The sequence below is a fragment of the Otolemur garnettii genome, unplaced genomic scaffold (genome assembly GCF_000181295.1).
Source record: "Otolemur garnettii isolate 467f Iridium unplaced genomic scaffold, OtoGar3 scaffold00075, whole genome shotgun sequence".
In the NCBI taxonomy this organism is placed as follows: domain Eukaryota; kingdom Metazoa; phylum Chordata; class Mammalia; order Primates; family Galagidae; genus Otolemur; species Otolemur garnettii.
The window spans coordinates 6,902,527-6,919,672 of record NW_003852470.1 but is presented as its reverse complement, the minus strand read 5'-3'; the positions used below and the strand labels follow the sequence as shown (position 1 = coordinate 6,919,672).

Below are 17,146 nucleotides of genomic sequence, written 5' to 3'. Positions count from 1 at the left end.
CTGCTCAAGTTCTAAGTGTCTGCCTGCTCCTGTCCACAGTCAGAATTACTTGATGCTCTTACCACTTTGTCCTGTGAGCCTGCCTTAGGTCATAGTGAGCTGTGTTAAATGATTTTAAACACACTAACAAAATTGGGAGCAAGAACTTCATCTGACTCATCCTTAGTTTTCTCACAGTGCCTCAGACACACAGGGGACGCCTACAGCAGTAGAGGAGAAAGACAGACACAGGTGCTCACATTAAACCAGAATGGAGACTCAGGGCCTTTTCTGGCCTTGAAAGACTTGTGTGTTCCAGCTGGTCAAAAAATGAGCCCTTACGGCTTGGAGGAGAAGGGGATGTGTTTTTCTTAGGGGATGAAAATGTTCCCGGGCATTTTGCTCTTGTCTCTGTGGTTACACTTCACATATTTAGTTGCAGTTTGCGTTATCAAGGACAGAGGCTGCTGACTGTGTGTGACTGTTTCCAATGCCTGACACAGTGCTTGGCACAACAGAGATCATTTGCTGAGTGAAGGAGAATTTAAATTAAGAGTATTCCTCATGGAGGAACCACTAACTTAGATGGGAGATAGGGAAAACCCGACATCTGTGTAGGTGACAAGTAGTAACTTAACTTTGGCTGATGGATAGTAGGGTTAGCGAGGTGAGTAAGACTGGGAAAATGGATCTTAGGAAGTAGGCTGAGGTGCTTGCCCCTAAGTGGTGAGAAGTCATTTTAATGTTTGAGGACAGGCTGTGATGGTGATTAAAGCTGTGCTTTCGAAGGTGAACTTTTTGGCAGACTGACCCAGATTGGAGTAAGGAGGCAAGTGTCAGTTGTGAATTTCGCTACGTCAGTGAACTAGAAGAGAGTGACAGAGATGCCGGGAGCAGAGACACACACAGTCTTAGGACTCCAAGTGAGAGTCTGTTTGGACACTGCTGCTTAACTCCTATGCATTGCATTTAAGCAGTAAGGCTTAGTATTGACCAGTCTTGGAGTAGTAGTGCCTAAGTCTGGAGTGTTTCTATCAAGAAACAGAAAATATTCTTTATTGGGAGTCTTATATTTAAATAAAATGTGCTTCCTTTGTTTCCCTGCATGTCACAGTGGGCTCCCTTCAGAAGGGTAATTATTCCAGCCAGTCTGGAATGATCCCTGGTTCTTGGCAACATAAAATGAAACTTCAGCTGATTCTCAAGTCCTCCAAGGCCTATTATGTTTTGTCTGATGCTGCTATGAGTCTTCAGAAATACGGAAGAGCGTTGCGGTACATTAAGCTGGCTTTGCAGAGCCACGGTAAGCACTGTAAATGAACGTGGGAGGAGAACGGGACGCCCTCTGAGCCATAGTCACGTTTTACTCCCCTTTCTCTTGTAAAGTTTTATTTTAAAATGGCTTTGTCTAATCCTGTGTATGTGACCTAGTATTTTAGTTTCTGCTTGGAGTGGTTTAACAAGTCTAAAATCCATGAAGCCCTTATGTATGTTGTCAGAAGCAAAAGAAACTTAGGGTAGATACAGTGGTACAAAGTTTTTAGCTGGTAGCACATTTTCTTCATTTTTACTATGTTCATTTGTTTTTAATGTGCTTAAGTCTTTCCTCCTTTCCCAATAGACACTTACTGCTGCCTCTGCACCAATATGCTTTCTGAAGTGCTGCTGTTTCTTTCTCAATATTTGACACTTTGTGGCGATATCCAACTAATGCTGGCCCAGAATGCGAACAACAGAGCAGCCCACCTTGAAGAGTTTAATTACCAGACAAAAGAAGACCAGGAAATACTACACAGTCTCCACCGGGAGTCCAGCTGCCAAGGTGGGCCGGATTCACAGGGGTAGTTCAGTCCCGCTCATGCTTAATTTGAGTATGTTAAGAAAAGTGGCAGAAATAGTAGTATTTTGATACCGTTGGTTGTTTCATTCATTTCTTAATTTTAAAATTGAGTGTGATCTTGTGTATTTGTATAAAATGGTTTTCAAATACACTGTTGTTACTGATTATACTAGAACTAGAAAATAAGTTCTGAGGGCAGTTGTGTTGCTTGTTGCTTTTTTACTTTTCATGAAGTTTTTCTAGGTAACACTTTTAGTCAGTGTTTTCTTTCAAAAAGGAGTGACAGTGAAAGTGGATTAATGCCTTCTGAGTAACTCCTTGGGGCCAAGAGAAAGTGGTCATCTCTTTTTAAAGCTGGTTAAACGTTGGCCATCTTACTGAGAATATCACATTTGGAGATGTTGGACGTGGAAACTGGTCGATAGGGTGATTTAATCAATAGCATTAATGTCCCTCCTCAGCTCAACACGGTGTGAAGTGCACTGCAACCAGGGAGGCTTCTGCAGGTGCCTTTGGAACTTACGGGGGTAGTTTTATTATGCTCTTGTATTGTTTCATTACTTCATACCCATCTCCCCCAAAGTTTCCAGCAGTCTATAGCTAGAGGAGTCCACTGAGGCAGTAGGGATGGATTATTTCTCATATTTTTCTTTTCCCTTCCCCTCTCTGTTTTCCTAAATGACTATTTAATGTTAAAGGACAGTGGGAAAATTCTCTGTGTTTTGAACACTCCCATGGTAGTAATTTTATGTAAACTGCTTCTTGTGAAAGTGATACTCTCCCTTATATCTGAGTGTTACCAACAGTGCTGCCTTTATTCTCCTTGAATTTGGTCCTATGCCTGAGTTTGCCCCATTCCCCGCTAGGTGGCATGTTTAAATCTTGAGGGCTTGTCTCACAGGTTCTTCAGTGACTTAAAAGTAGCATTGGTACGTTATTTCAAGACCTATTTTCATTAATTTAAAGAAAACTTTGTCTTAGGGGGCAATTTTTGGTTTATGTCAATAAATGAGTATGCCTGGGGAAATCCTGGTGATGGGAATTATTTGGTATTTGTGGGCAGGAAAGTACTTCTTTTATTCAAACATTAATATCCCCCAAAATTAGTTTTATAAGTAATTTTCACTATGAAACTTAAATTTTGATCGAATATTGATATTGATCAAATCCTAATACTGTATTGCATTTTTTTATTATTTTGAATTTATAACATCAGGTTCCCTCTTAGATAATTAAAGAGAAGAGTTCACATGACTCTCATTGATAACTTTTTTTTTTTTTTAAGGATTTGCATGGGCGACTGATTTGTCTACAGACTTAGAAAGTCAACTTTCTGTTAGCTGTAAATGTTATGAGGCTGCTAATGAAATCTTGCAATTTAGTGACTTAAAGAGTCAGAATCCAGAACACTATGTACAAGTCTTGAAGAGAATGGGTAACATAAGAAACGAGATTGGCGTGTTTTACATGAATCAGGCAGCGGCATTGCAGAGTGAGAGAATAGGTGAGTTGCCTCTGTAGATTCCTCTCTTTATTGCCTGTTCTATTGGAAAACAATGCTGATTTGGGGAGGAGGGGCGCGTAGAGCAGAGAACTGTGGCCCTTGATTTTATGTCATAAAGAAGTGTTCTGTTAGAGAATATTTTTTTATTGAGTTCTTAAAATCAGGATATGATTGTTACTTGCCCTTGGGATCTATCATTTTCATATTCTCCATTCGCACTTTTATGCTTCACTCCTGAAGCAATTCAGAAGCAAATCGAACCACCAGCCATGTGCCAGGGTCTTTGTTAGATATGTAATGGGCTCCAATGTGGTCCTGTCTCTTAGCTGGGAAGCCGAGTAAGAATGCAGATCTCTGAAAAATGCTGTGGATAAGTAGGAGAGTGGGAGAAGGAAGACTTTATTGAGGTTGTAGCCTTCTTGGAAGGAAGGCTTTTTGAAAGGTAGAGTTGCGCACAGTGGTATAGGATGTGTGGACGTTGACAGGCAGGCGTGAGGAAGGGAGGGCTTTCCACACTGAGCAGACAGCTCTAGGAAGAAGTCGGAGGTGGAAGGTCCCATGAACGTGTGTGTGGCAGCAGGAGGCCCACGGGTGAGGCATAGCACTGTGGGTCATTTGGGCCATGTTGAGCCTGAGACACCTGTGGGACATGTGTGGAAAGGTCCAGTTTGGTGACTGATTAGAATGTGCTTAAAACTTATTAGAGGCAGTAAGACCTTGATTGAGACCCATTCACAGAATGGTGATAGTCAAGTCATGAGACTGGCTAAAAGTATGAGGCAGCAGATGGTGAGGGACAGGGATGGGGCTCAGAAGGAGGTGAGGGTGGCAGGTAGACTGAGTAAGCATCTGGGTGCCTGTTGATCTGGGAGCTGTGCCTGGCCCTGGGGATAAGAATGTTGCCCTCAGAGAGTTCATTGCTATTGGGAGAACCTATGTATTTAAGGTGCATCTGGAGGAGGACAGGGAAAGTCAGGAAGCTAAGAGGGCTGGAGGAAACTCAGGGCTTGAGAAATTATAACTTCTTAAAACTCCATCGGTGGACAACTTTTGAATCCTTAGAAAATGGTGCTTTGCTTAGATGTTTTTATTTGCTTGTTTTAGTATTAGTTAATACTGAGGAGGGTTATGTATAAGTGTTGTACAATAGTCTTCTCTTACCTCAGGGGATATGTTTCAAGACCCCTAGTGGATACCTAAAACCTTGGATAGTCCCAGACTCTGTATGTGCTGATTTTTCTAAACATACATACCTATGATATAGTTTAATTTGTAAATCAGGTTCAGTAAGAGATTAACAACTAATAATAAAGTGGAACGATTGTAACAGTATGTCAACATCACTGCTCTTGTGCTTTGGGGCCATTATTAAGTAAAATAGGGTTATTTAAACACAAGCAAAGTCCTAACTGTGGCAGTCAGTCTGATACCCCAGATGGCTAAGTGATTATCAGGCAGGTGGCGCACACAGCGTGGAGCTACTGGACAGAGATGATTCACATCTCAGGTAGAATGGAGCAGGACAGCAAAAGGTTATCAGGCTGCTCAGGATGGCACACAGTGCAAAGCTTATGATTACTTGTTTTTGGAATTTTCCATTTAATTTTTTCAGACCATAGATGACTATGGATAACTGAAACCAGTTATAAGGGGAGATGACTGTGTTAGTCTTCTGGGGCTGCTATAATAAAATACCGTGTTTCCTCGAAAATAAGACACTGTCTTATATTTATTTTTTCTTAAGAAGACACACTAGGGCTTATTTTCAGAGGATGTCTACACCGAAGTATATGGCGTGGCTGTGCAGCATATCTGCACTGGGTATTATTATCAGGGTAGGGCTTATATGTAACAAATGCATAGAAATCCTGGTAGGGCTTATTTTGGGGGGAGGTCTTATTTTCGGGGAAACACGGTACTCTGGTGACTTGAATTTATTGTCTCATAGTTATAGAGGCCAGAAGTTCAAGATCAGGATGCCAGCAGCATTGGATTCCTCTGATGCTCCCCTTCTTGACTTGTAGATGGTCACCTTTTCTCTGTGCACCCCGGTGTCTCTCTCTCTCTTATAAGAACACCAGTGATGTTGGATTAGGACCCCACCCTCAGGACCTCTTTATAGGCCCTGTCCAAACTAGAGTCATATTCTCAGGGACTGGGGACTTCGGGAGGCACCCTTCCCTGCATGTAGCATGCATGATGACAGCAGGGCACTGTGGTTGACCCCAGAGGCGGACTCTCCACCAGCCATTGCTCAAGAGGTAGTGACAGGATTTCCACTCACGTCTGCTTACATAATTGTTTGCTTTCTTTGTGAAGGTAGCAAATCTGTGTCTGCTGCAGAGCAACAGTTGTGGAAAAAGAGTTTTTCTTCTTTCGAAAAGGGAATTCACAACTTTGAGTCAATTGAAGATGCCACAAATGCTGCTCTTCTGCTGTGTAACACAGGAAGGCTCATGCGGATCTGTGCACAGGCACACTGTGGCGCCAGCGACGAGTTTAAACGTGAATTTTCACCAGAGGAGGGCTTGTATTATAATAAGGTAACACACTTGTATGTTGGGCCTCATCCCTTCACACCCATTGTTTATTTATGAGTTGCCATTGTTCCCCTAAAATCTCATAAAACGAAATATAATTAAATACGATGATGTCACAGGAGTAGACAGGTCATTAACCTTTCAACTACGAATAACACCTCTAGACCTTCAAACAAGATGCTTATTTGGTGTGAACGATGCCCGTAGGCATTGTTCATTTCACAAACAAACTTGAGGACCTGCTGCGTTGCTGTCCTGTGACCAGACCTTGGTCTGTAAGCACTGTATGCTTCATTCTCAGTAGTGTTCACCATCTGCCTGAAATAATTTGTACAAATCATGGATTCTTGTGGGAGTATAGGAGTATATGTAAATACAGGGTATAATAAATTCAAAGAGTCAAGTCCAGAAGACGTGATCGTTGTTGGAGAATTTGGATATAGACATAGGTTTTAAAATACTTCACAAAACATGGAAACTATCAAGTACCTTAGATATGATTTGGAAAATGAAAGTGTAGGCCCTATCTCAAACTTTTGTTGATATGGCAAAGCTTTATTATTTTCATATTAAATTTTTTGTTTGCACATTATTTTTCTTATAAATCTAAAATATTGAAACTGAAGCCAACTTAGGTAAATTATTTTGATGAGTAAGAAGCCAAAGACTGTCCAGTGGCAGGATGGCTGTGCACCGTCCAGTAGCGGGATGGCTGTGCACCGTCTAGTAGCGGGATGGCTGTGCACCGTACAGTAGTGTGATGGCTGTGCACCTCACTTGGCATGTTTTGTCTGAGGGCTCTGCAAAGGGTTAAAAGATTTAGAAACTAGCCCAAGAGTCATAAGAATTTAGTATTGAAGATGATGTGTTGAATTGGTACAGGAAATATGAGTCAGCAGATTGTTCATCTTCTGTAAAAGTTGCCAGAAGAAAATGTAGGTAGAAGTTTATATAATGAGGAAGGACTTTTCCCAACTTGGCACAATAAACAGAAATCCCAGGTAAAAGTTGAATAAACTTAAATTTGTAAAAATAAAGGTTTAAAAATGCACAAAAGAAAGTAAAGTTAAAAACAAAATACAGTCTAGGGAAAATACAGCATACATGGCAGTCAGAGAAAAGAATTAAGAATCACTGAAAATAAATCACCCAAACAGAGACAAAGGCAAATAACTTTGAACATAAAATATATGTAAGTCCAGACCATTAAGTCACGAACTCATCCCAGAAAACACTACCTGGCTGAGTATCACTGTGGTTACCTTAGAGGTGCCCCCCTTGGGAAGCTATGCACTGATGCCAGCACCTGGTCTACTCTTCAAAGCAGTTTTGGAACTCTTTCTGGAATGGCATCAGAGCTGTCAGTATGAGGTCTGACAGTTAATGAACTCGTCCTAGAAGTGCCACATACCTCACTGCTGAATATCACTACATTCACCTTCAAAGTCCTCCCTTTGGCCATCTGGTGACTGTAGGGATACTCAGCAATGAGGTCTGTAAGCACTTTTTCTAGGATGAGTTCACAGACTTAATTGTCCAACCTCATACATGTAAGAACAAAAAAAAGTGATTAACGTACATGTAAAAAAAAAAACGACAATTTGAATTTATATGAAATTTAAAAATTGCATTTCCTCCCTAATATTCTGAAATTAGAAAAAAAATGATTTTTTTTTACTTGTCATATTGCCAAATTTTTTGACAAATGACAACATCCATTGTTGGTAGGACACAAGGCAGCAAGCACTCATGTAATCACGTGCTTTGAGGCCATTCGATGACATTAATGAAGGACGTTCCAGACACAATAAATTCTAACATAAAAGTGACCTCATTTTTGTTTTTCATTTTTAAGTTTATATAGGCCCAGAGAAAGAATGAATAAATATACACACAGACGTTATTGCCGTATGACTTTGTTTAAATCCAATGACTGTGTATTTGAGGATGGTGGTGACAAGGTAGAATGAGTTACTTCTTTAACAGTAAAAGCTGGCAAATTTCTAAATCTAGTTTAAAATTATGTAAACTGTAGTTTACTAATTTTCATTTAGAAAGAAGAAAAATACAAAATGTATCCTCCGAAAACAGTACTGAGGATTGGCCTCCGTAGACGTGGGGATGTGGATTGCGTTCAGTCCACTTCAGATGACTTTCTTTGTTAAAATATTTTCATTGACTCTTTTCCTTTCTTTATAATATTATCCTTTTATAAACTCAAATTAACATCTGGGTAGTTTTGAACTGTGTTTTTATTGGTATGTGTTTGAACTGAGTCAGAAATTGTCCCTTCTCCCTCCCTCACAGGCTGTTGATTACTATTTGAAAGCTCTAAGGTCACTGGGAACACGAGACATACACCCAGCTGTCTGGGACTCAGTGAATTGGGAATTGTCCACTACTTATTTTACTATGGCAACTCTACAACAAGATTATGCGCCATTATCTAGAAAAGCTCAGGAGCAGGTAATGCTTACTGGATTAAAAATAAATAAAATAAGTCCTCACCTCACCTGCTCCTTCCTCATTCCATGTGGAGCATCTGTCCTCGTCTTTTTCTTGACGAGGAGTATTTAAACCCTTTAAAAATCCTTTTAATTACAGTATTATGAGTTTGCCTTGTTTTTTTTTCCCCCTTCAAAAAATGAACAGATTGAGAAAGAAGTCAGTGAGGCCATGCTGAAGTCCCTGAAGTACTGTGACGTGGATTCGGCGTCTGCTCGGCAGCCTCTCTGCCAGTACCGGGCGGCCACCATCCACCACAGGCTGGCGTCCATGTACCACAGTTGCCTGAGGAATCAGGTACTGTCATTCCCAATGAACTACAGGGCCAAGTCAATTGAAAAGTTCTCCGGGTGCTTTGCTTACATTTGCATATGAGTTTTAAATGTAATCTATTCTAATTAACTACTTTAGAAAAACTTACAGTGTCAGTATTTTTCTCTCACTTATACCACATACTTTACTATAATTCATTGGGTTTTGGTTTGCAAAATTATATGTGGTATATTTGCCCAGGTGTGTTATTTAGATTTTTGTAAATGTCATTAGGCCTTACAGTGATGCTTCTATGCACATTTTAAAATACAGTCTCCCATCTTTTATTGTGAACTAGAGTATGCATGTAAAAGCACATAGAAACATGTGCAAAACCTACATACAGTTCAAAAAATAACAAAAGAAAATGGCTTTGTACCAGGCCTAGAAGTTAAGAAATGAAAGAGTATTCTGGAGAGCCTCCACGTGTGCCTCCCTCAGCACCCACCCAGATTACCTGCTGTCCTAAATTTTCTACTGCGTCTCTCCCTTTTTTGTTTTTTTGCCACTTAAACAGTGTGTTTACATTTTCTTTTGTTGTGTGCTCTCTACGACGCATGATGCCGTGTGTGTGTGTGTGTGTGTGTGTGTGTGTGCGCTTCAGTGGCGTACTGCCTTTCACGTCGACGTCGTGTTGTTGAGATTTATCCAGGTGGTGCATGCAGCTGTTTGTTTTCTCAGCTCAATTGTGTTCATTAAATGAATATGTCACAGTGTATTTATTCTGTGACCATTGAACTTTTGGGTTGTTCTACTTTGAGGCTGTTAGAAATAGTGTTGTATTGACAGTGTTCTACATGAGTCCTGGTGCTTAGTGCATGAATTTCTAAGAGTAACTTGGGGCCTAGGATAAAAGCCCCTTCGGAGAGATGGCTTTGCTTCTGCCAGAGCATTGTGCTTAGAGTTTCTCAGGGAGGTTTTTCGTTTGTTTGTTTTGTTGTTTTTCCCCCTTCGCTTAGAACCAAGACCACGTGCTGTACAGTCCCTTTGACATGGGTTTACTTCCCGGGTGCCCTTGTCCTGAAAGGATTGTCCTTTGAGGTCCAGCTTAATCTGGAGAGGATTTCTTTCTACTTTGCCTTAGGAGGCCCTCAACCAAAATTCGGGTTTACCCAAATGCTCTAATATCCTGAGGGCAAAAGTGAGTTTAAGTGTGCTAAAACAATAGTGTTTTCAGCAAATGGTTTTGGAACAACCGGCTATGCACACGCAAGAGAACAGAATTGGACTCCTACCTCATATCATATACAAAAATTAACTGAAAATGAATTAAAGGCCTAAATGTAAAAACTAAAACTTGAAGACTTATAGGAGAACAAAATAAGCATTTAGTGATCCAATCAGAAGACATGTTTAGTAGTTATTGTGAAGCCCCAGCCTTAGAATTTTGTTTACTTTTTATTTTTGGTTCTAGGTTGGTGATGAACACCTTAGGAAGCAGCACCGGGTGCTGGCAGACCTCCATTACAGCAAAGCTGTAACGCTTTTTCAGCTTCTGAAAGATGCTCCCTGTGAACTACTTAGAGTGCAGTTAGAGAGAGTAGCATTTGCAGAATTTCAGATGACCAGTAAGTGTGACTTTTTCATTTCTCAGATGTGTGTGCATTGGCTTAGTGTTGGATTGTCTTAGAGTGAGGCAGACCTGTGGATCGCTCTGGGATGTAAGTAATATGGTTTTCTTTTTAATTTGCCCATGATTAATCACTCTGGATAGGGACCAGGAAAAGTCTCTACACTTTCTAAAGTGCTTTTGAAAACTTAGAGAACTGTCTTAGATTATGTTTGGTGACTAGCAATATTGAAGTATAATTCATGATCCTTTGTTTGATAAAAAATGTTGATGAGTCAATTTAGACAAAGATTTAAATCAGCATGAAAATTTGGGAATAGAGAAGCAACAGTAAAGGGGTACTGGTCCTATTGAATCCCTTTAAACACAGAACTGATGCTTGGCAGCTTTGAGTTGTGGTTCTAGGATAGACACCACTGTGGAGCCTGACCGAGGTAAAGACAGAGTGGGAGGTGGAGAGGGGAAGGTGAGGTGCTCTTGATGTTGTTTTCCATGGCAGGGAGTAAACAGATGCTCCAACCCCTAATGTTTTTTCCTAAGTTCTCTCCCCCTCACTCACTCCTCCCCTTTCCTGCAGAAGGGTCTTTTGAGAAATAACTCTTGTCTGGTAATGAAACAAGAAACAATTCATTTGGTTTCTTTTCATTTTTTTTCTTCCATGAAATTAAAGTAAGTACTTCTTGATGTATATATGACTTAGTTTGCATGGGTATGAGTAACCCTGGAGGGTTGCACAAGACACTGGCAGCACTGCTGCCTTTGGGGAGGGAACCTGGAAGGCCAGGAGGGGGACTTTGTATACCCATTTCAACCTTGTAAATTTGGGGAATGCAGTACCTGTCTAAGACAGTTTCTAAAAATACTTACCAAATTATTTTTGTTCATTGTTTCCAGTGTATATTGCATGACTAGATGTGTGGGATAGTTACTAGGATTAGCAGCAGCCCTTTCTGGGGGTGTGTTTGGGGTGATTGCGACTTTTAATTGCATCTTCGAATTTTCTGCCATGTTTGAATTTCTTAGAATAAGCAGGCATCATGTTTATGGAGAGATACTGGGAACAGATTTGCTAAAATCATAAATGTGGTTAATTTCCTTATTTAAATATTTTAGTACTATGAATACTTTAGAAAAATGATATAGGCCAGTGAGGTGGCTCACGCCTATAATCCTGGCACTTGGGAGGCCCAGGTGGGTGGCTTACCGGAGCTTACAGGTTGGAGACCAGCCTGAGCCAGAGCAAGACCTCATCTCTAAAAATAGCCGGGCGTTGTGGCAGGCGCCTATAGCCCCACCTACTTGGGAGGCTGAGGCAGAAGAATCACTTAAGCCCAGGAGTTTGAGGTTCTTGTGGGCTATGAAGCCACAGCACTCCACCAAGGGTGACAAAGTGAGACTCTGTCTCAAAAAAAAAAAAGTAACTATTTAAAGGGGGGTTTATAAGCCAAGTTAACAAATGCTTTAATTTGTAACACCTTTTATCCTCTTATTTTACACAGTATTTTTTTCTCTAGTACATATGACACAAATCTTCCTTCTTATTAATTGTCACTATTAATCTGGTCCCTGTCCCAATAGCATTTTTATATGTAATCAATAGTTTGTCTTCCAGATGCCAAATCTACGCTGAAATTACATTTCTTGATTTTAAAGATAAGTTGTTTAGAAAGGATAATGCCTTAGAGGAAGCAGGGAACAGTTACTTCCTCCCCACCTGTAGAGTTGGGGCGTCCTCCAACCACCCTCAGTTTTGGCAGTTCACTGGAAGGACTCACAGAACTCGCTGAAAGGCAGGGCCCAGTGGCTCCCATCTATAATCCTAGTACTCTGGGAGGCTGAGGTGGGTGGATCACCTAAGCTCAGGTGTTCAAAACCAGCCTGAGCAAAAATGAGAGCCTGACTCTATTAGAAAAACTAGCCCCGCATTGTGGCCCAGTGTCTGTAGTCCCAGCTACTTGGAAGGCTGAGGCAAGGGGATCAATTGAGCCCAAGAGTTTGAAGTTATTGTGAGCTAGGATGCCATGGTACTCTACCCAGGGCACAGAGTGAGACTGTGTCTCTGAGAAGAAAAAAAAAAACCTTGCTGAAAGGTGTTCTACTTATGGTGAGGTAAAGTGAAATTATACGCATTGAAATCAGCCAAGGGGAGAGGTGTGTGAGGCAGAATCCAGAAGAGTTCCAAGCGGGAAGCTCCTGTTGTCCTCTCCCAGTGGAGTTGTAGGTGGCACTAGCTCCCCTTCGCAGTAGTCCTGGAATATTACCTTCCAGGGAAGCTTACCGGAGCCTCAGAGTCCAGAGTTTTTACTGGGACTTGTCGCACAGACATAGTTTACTGCTGCTTGGTTGATCTTACTCTGTAGCCCTTGTGGAGATGGAGCTATCACCATGGGGCCTAATCACAGTGTTATACTATCTAGTGTGGCCAAAGGTCTTCCAGGTAAACAAAGACACTCTTAAAGGGCTGGACATTTCAAGGGCTTAGAGATCACCTTCTGGGAGCCAGGGACAGACCAGACTCTGGACAGGATTGATCCTTTGCTATACCACACATGCACAATCGGACGTCAGCGCAGGAGAGTGGGAGGAAAGGCACTTGCTGTGTCTGATAGCTATAGGGGAGTGTCTGTGGGCTGACTGAGTTTGAACAGAGAGGTTATACACCTGTTTTACAGGTAGGATAAATGATGCGGAGTGCCTTAGCGACTTGATCAGTACCACCCAGCTGGTAAACAGTGGGCTGGCCCTCAACCACCAGCCTCCTCTCCACTGGTCCTTTAACCTAATGTGTCAAGTCCTGGCTCTTGTTCTGAAAAGGTGTTCTCAGCCTGACAAAACCAGGGAAACAATAACTATTTATTGGTTTGGTCAGACTTAATATTTTTCTCAAGGGAAAATTATTAACCAGAAAGCTGGGTTTAAATTTGTTGAAATTCTCAGGAGCTTCCTTTATAAAGTTTTAAAATTAGAATTTTCATGACTATGTTAATATTGGATGGGTTTTTATATTTATATTTAAAGGACATTCCTTTAAAGCAATCATTTACTTCGTGTTAATACTTTAGGTCAAAATAGCAATGTCGGAAAACTGAAAACGCTGTCTGGGGCTCTTGAGATAATGGTGAGAACTGAGCACGCATTCCAGCTCATCCGGAAGGAACTTGTCGAGGAACTTGACCAGGTCAGTGGAGAAAATCCAGTGTCTTTGCTTTTCTGAGAATGTATACGGTGGGCATATGGTGTGTGTTTATGTATTTTGTGTGTGTGTATAAATACTCATGTACGTGTGTACTATGCATAAAACACATTAACAATGATTCTTATGTTGGCTTGGTAGAATTAAACTTGCTTTTATGTCTGAAAAGTTTTCTATGAGTATGAGTCTTTTTTTTTTGAGACAGAGCCTCAAGCTGTCCCCCTGGGTAGAGTGCCATGGCATCACGGTCACAGCAACCTCCAACTCCTGGGCTCAAGCAAGTCTCCTGCCTCAGCCTCCCAAGTAGCTGGGACTACAGCCACCCGCCACAACGCCTGGCCATTTTTTGGTTGCAGCCATCATTGTTGTTTGGCGGCCCGGGCTGGGGGTTCGAACCCGCCACCTTAGGTGTATGTGGCTGGCGCCTTAGCCGCTTGAGCCACAGGCGCCGAGTCAAGTACGAGTCTTAATGAGGCCAGTATGCCTTGGTTAGCAAGGTACTGGTTAGGTTAGCAAGTTTTAAGAGTTTTTTTTCCCTAAAAAAAAGGCCTATCTCCTCTGTTATCACTTCCAATAAACTCCTGGGAGCAGTTGAATGGTGAGAGGACTTAAACAGGCTTCTGGAGAAGGAATTTCTAGTTTTCTGGGCATTTTAGTATTCACACCACTGCTATTGCTGAAAGTTTCCCTGCGTCCCCATGGTGTACCCACCGTGGCTTTCCTAGCCCTGGTCAGGCAAATTCTGCCAAGTACCCATTTCTGTGTTGAATCTGATGGTGAGGAGTCGGGATGTTTTCATTTGGGAATATTTTCTTCTACCCAAGTGCCTGTGACGTATGAGACATTTTTATTACGTATTCTAGTCTATCAAGGTGATCTCAGGTGTGCTCTTCGTTTGTTTGTTTTGGGTTAAAAGTTTGCTGGATTAGTGAAACTGCACTTCCATCACTTGAGTATGAAACAGTTGTTGGATAGCTTAAGTGAAGTGACTTTTTGTTGTTTGTAGCCTAAGAGTGGTGAGACAGCTCCAGCTGCTGACTCTTCTCCAAGTCTTAATCAAGAAGAAGTTTTAAAACTGCTTAGTATATTTGAATCTCGGTTGTTGTTTCTTCTCCTTCAGTCCATCAAACTGCTGTCTTCGACTAAGAAGAAAACAAGGTAAATTCAATGGTTATTTGTGGGAATTTCGTTCTCGGCACTTTACCTACAAAAATAATGCAAATAATCTCTGTGGACATTATAAATAAAAAATAGCTTGTATTCTTTCTTACCTCATACGTGGGTGGAACAGGATTTTGAGGGTGTTTCTTGTTGACGTGTTAAACTAGATAAGAATTGTCTCCTTGTGGCCTACTACATACTGAAACTACAAAGAAAAGGTCTGACTAAGGGGAGATGCCCTTTTGTTTGCCTTATTCTCCCCGAGAGAGGAATGACCTTGGAATGAAGACCCTAAGTATTTCTAGTAACACTTCTGAGCATTGTCTCTGATGGGAAGTCTGGGCTGTGGTTTTGATACTCAGGACCAAGTGCACTGTAAAGCAGATGACAGGGTCAAAGTCTGTCCTAAACCCCACGAGTTTAGTAAGGAGAAAAGACGAGTAAGCACCCTCAAAAAACGCTCTCACATACCTGGATGATCTTGTACAATTAGATTGGTTTTCAGAGCAATTATTTTGACATTATTAATTTAATTTAGAAGTCCAGTAGTAAGTACTAGTTCAAGAAAGTAATATAAATAGAATACCTTTCTTTTTAAAAATATAATTACCATATTATAAAATTTGGAAACAGAAAAGAAAAAGAAAACCATTTATCCTGATAGATCCATTGTTATCAGTTATCCTGTGTATATTTACCAATTTATAATCTTGGGACAGATAGTTTTTGTCTCTTTTTTTATGCTTTAATTTATGTACAGTGAAATTCACTCTTGTGTACAGTTCTTCAAGTTTTGGCCAGTGACACAAATGTGTATTTGCCGCCACGATTATGACACAAAACAGTTTCAGAATTCCTTGTGCTGCTCTTTGGTAGTCAGCCTCTCCCTGGCCCTAATTCCATAGGCTCTCAGGGAGAAAGCACTCAGTCTCTGCCGTGAATTTTAACAGCGGCCATGGGGCTTTGGGAAAAGCCTTTATCCAGTTGAGGATAGATACTGAATGTTGTCAGATGCATGTATTTCATCTGTTGAGATGACGGTGTGGTTCTCCTTCTTTAGTCTGTTAATGTGGAAGATGACATTGATTCTGCAATCAGGGTATCCCAGCTTTGCATGCCTAGGGTAAACCCCACTTTTTGTGATGTATTATTCTTTTTATGTATTACTGGATTCCATTTGCTGCTATTTATTGAGGATATTTGTGTCTGTGGATGAGGGCTAGTGATTTTCAGTTCCCTTTTCTTGTGAAAAGTGGCTTTGGTTTGGGTATGAGAACAGTGCTGGCCTCAAAGTCCATGTGCTTATGTCTCCTTCTGTTCCATCTCTGTCTTCTGAAAGAGATTGTGCAGAATTACAACAATTTTTTCCTTAAACATTTGTTAGGATTTACCAATAAAATCATCTTAACCTGGAGTTTGCTTTGTTGGAAGTTTTTAAACAATGACTTCAGGTTTTTTTAGAGACACAGAACTGTATAGGTTCTTTTTCTTGAGTAATTGGGTCTATTTTGTCTAAATTGACAAATGGATAGATTCACAGTGTTTCCATTTTATCCTTATAATGGCTAAGGAGGTTGTGGTGCTGGCCCTCCTTTGAGTCCTGGTACTAGTAATTTGTATCTTGTCACTGTATAATATTTTTTCTTTTCTTTTCTTTTTTTTTCATTATTTTAAAGAACCAGGTATTTGGGGGGATTGGTTGATTCAAACTCTCTACCCCCCTCCTTATTTCTCTGTTTTCAGTGTCATTGATAGTAATAGTAATCTTACTTAGATAGTAATCTAAGTGGAAGCTTAGATTACTCATTTGAGACCTTTTTTCTTTTTTAAGATAAAAATGTGTTAGCACGGCACCTGTGGCTCAGTGGGTAGGGCACTGGCACCATATACTGAGGTTGGCGGGTTCAAACCCAACTCCAGCCAAACTGCAACAACAACAACAAAAAATAGCCAGGTGTTCTGGTGGGCACCTGTAGTCCCAGCGACTGGGGAGTCTGAGGCAAGAGAATCGCCTAAGCCCAGGTGTTGGAAGTTGCTATGAGCTGTGATGCCACAACACTCTACTGAGGGTGATAAAGTGAGACTCTGTTTCTTGAAAAAAAAAAAAAAAGAATTTGCTTCTAAAAATCTAAGCAAAAATCTATGCTTTTGCTGCATCTTACACATCTTGATATATTTTATTTTTCATTCATTTGAAAATAATATTCTGCATCCCGACTTCCTCCTTCACCCATTTGTTATTTAGAAGTATGCTATTTAATGTCTAAATCTTGGAACTTTTAAGATGTCTTCTGTTACTGGTTTCTAGTTTAATTTGGTTCTGTGCTGAGACCGTAACTTGGTATGCTCTATTTTGTGTCTTTATACATTTGCTTAAAGACCTAGAATATGGTTTATCTTGGCAGTTTCACATGTGCTCACCAAATCAGAGTGTCCCGTGCCTGGGGAGAGTGGCGTGTCAGTGTTGGTTGGGTTAAGTGTGTTCACACAATCTTCAAGGCTTCTGTGTTGTCACTGACTTTTTTTTTTTTTTTTTTTTTTT

The 17,146-nt window shown here is 40.8% G+C and overlaps 1 protein-coding gene across 1 annotated transcript in view; it reads left to right on the top strand.

Annotated features, from left to right (window-relative positions):
• Positions 1 to 17,146, top strand: part of EDRF1 (erythroid differentiation regulatory factor 1) — a 49,731-nt gene that overhangs the window by 23,166 nt on the left and 9,419 nt on the right. The window contains exons 16-24 of the mRNA XM_003794068.3: positions 1,094 to 1,282; positions 1,601 to 1,801; positions 3,105 to 3,323; positions 5,643 to 5,866; positions 8,171 to 8,329; positions 8,516 to 8,665; positions 10,095 to 10,248; positions 13,313 to 13,428; positions 14,450 to 14,601. Of these exons, the coding sequence (XP_003794116.1) occupies positions 1,094 to 1,282; positions 1,601 to 1,801; positions 3,105 to 3,323; positions 5,643 to 5,866; positions 8,171 to 8,329; positions 8,516 to 8,665; positions 10,095 to 10,248; positions 13,313 to 13,428; positions 14,450 to 14,601 (1,564 nt within the window). The remainder of the gene's footprint in view (positions 1 to 1,093; positions 1,283 to 1,600; positions 1,802 to 3,104; positions 3,324 to 5,642; positions 5,867 to 8,170; positions 8,330 to 8,515; positions 8,666 to 10,094; positions 10,249 to 13,312; positions 13,429 to 14,449; positions 14,602 to 17,146) is intronic.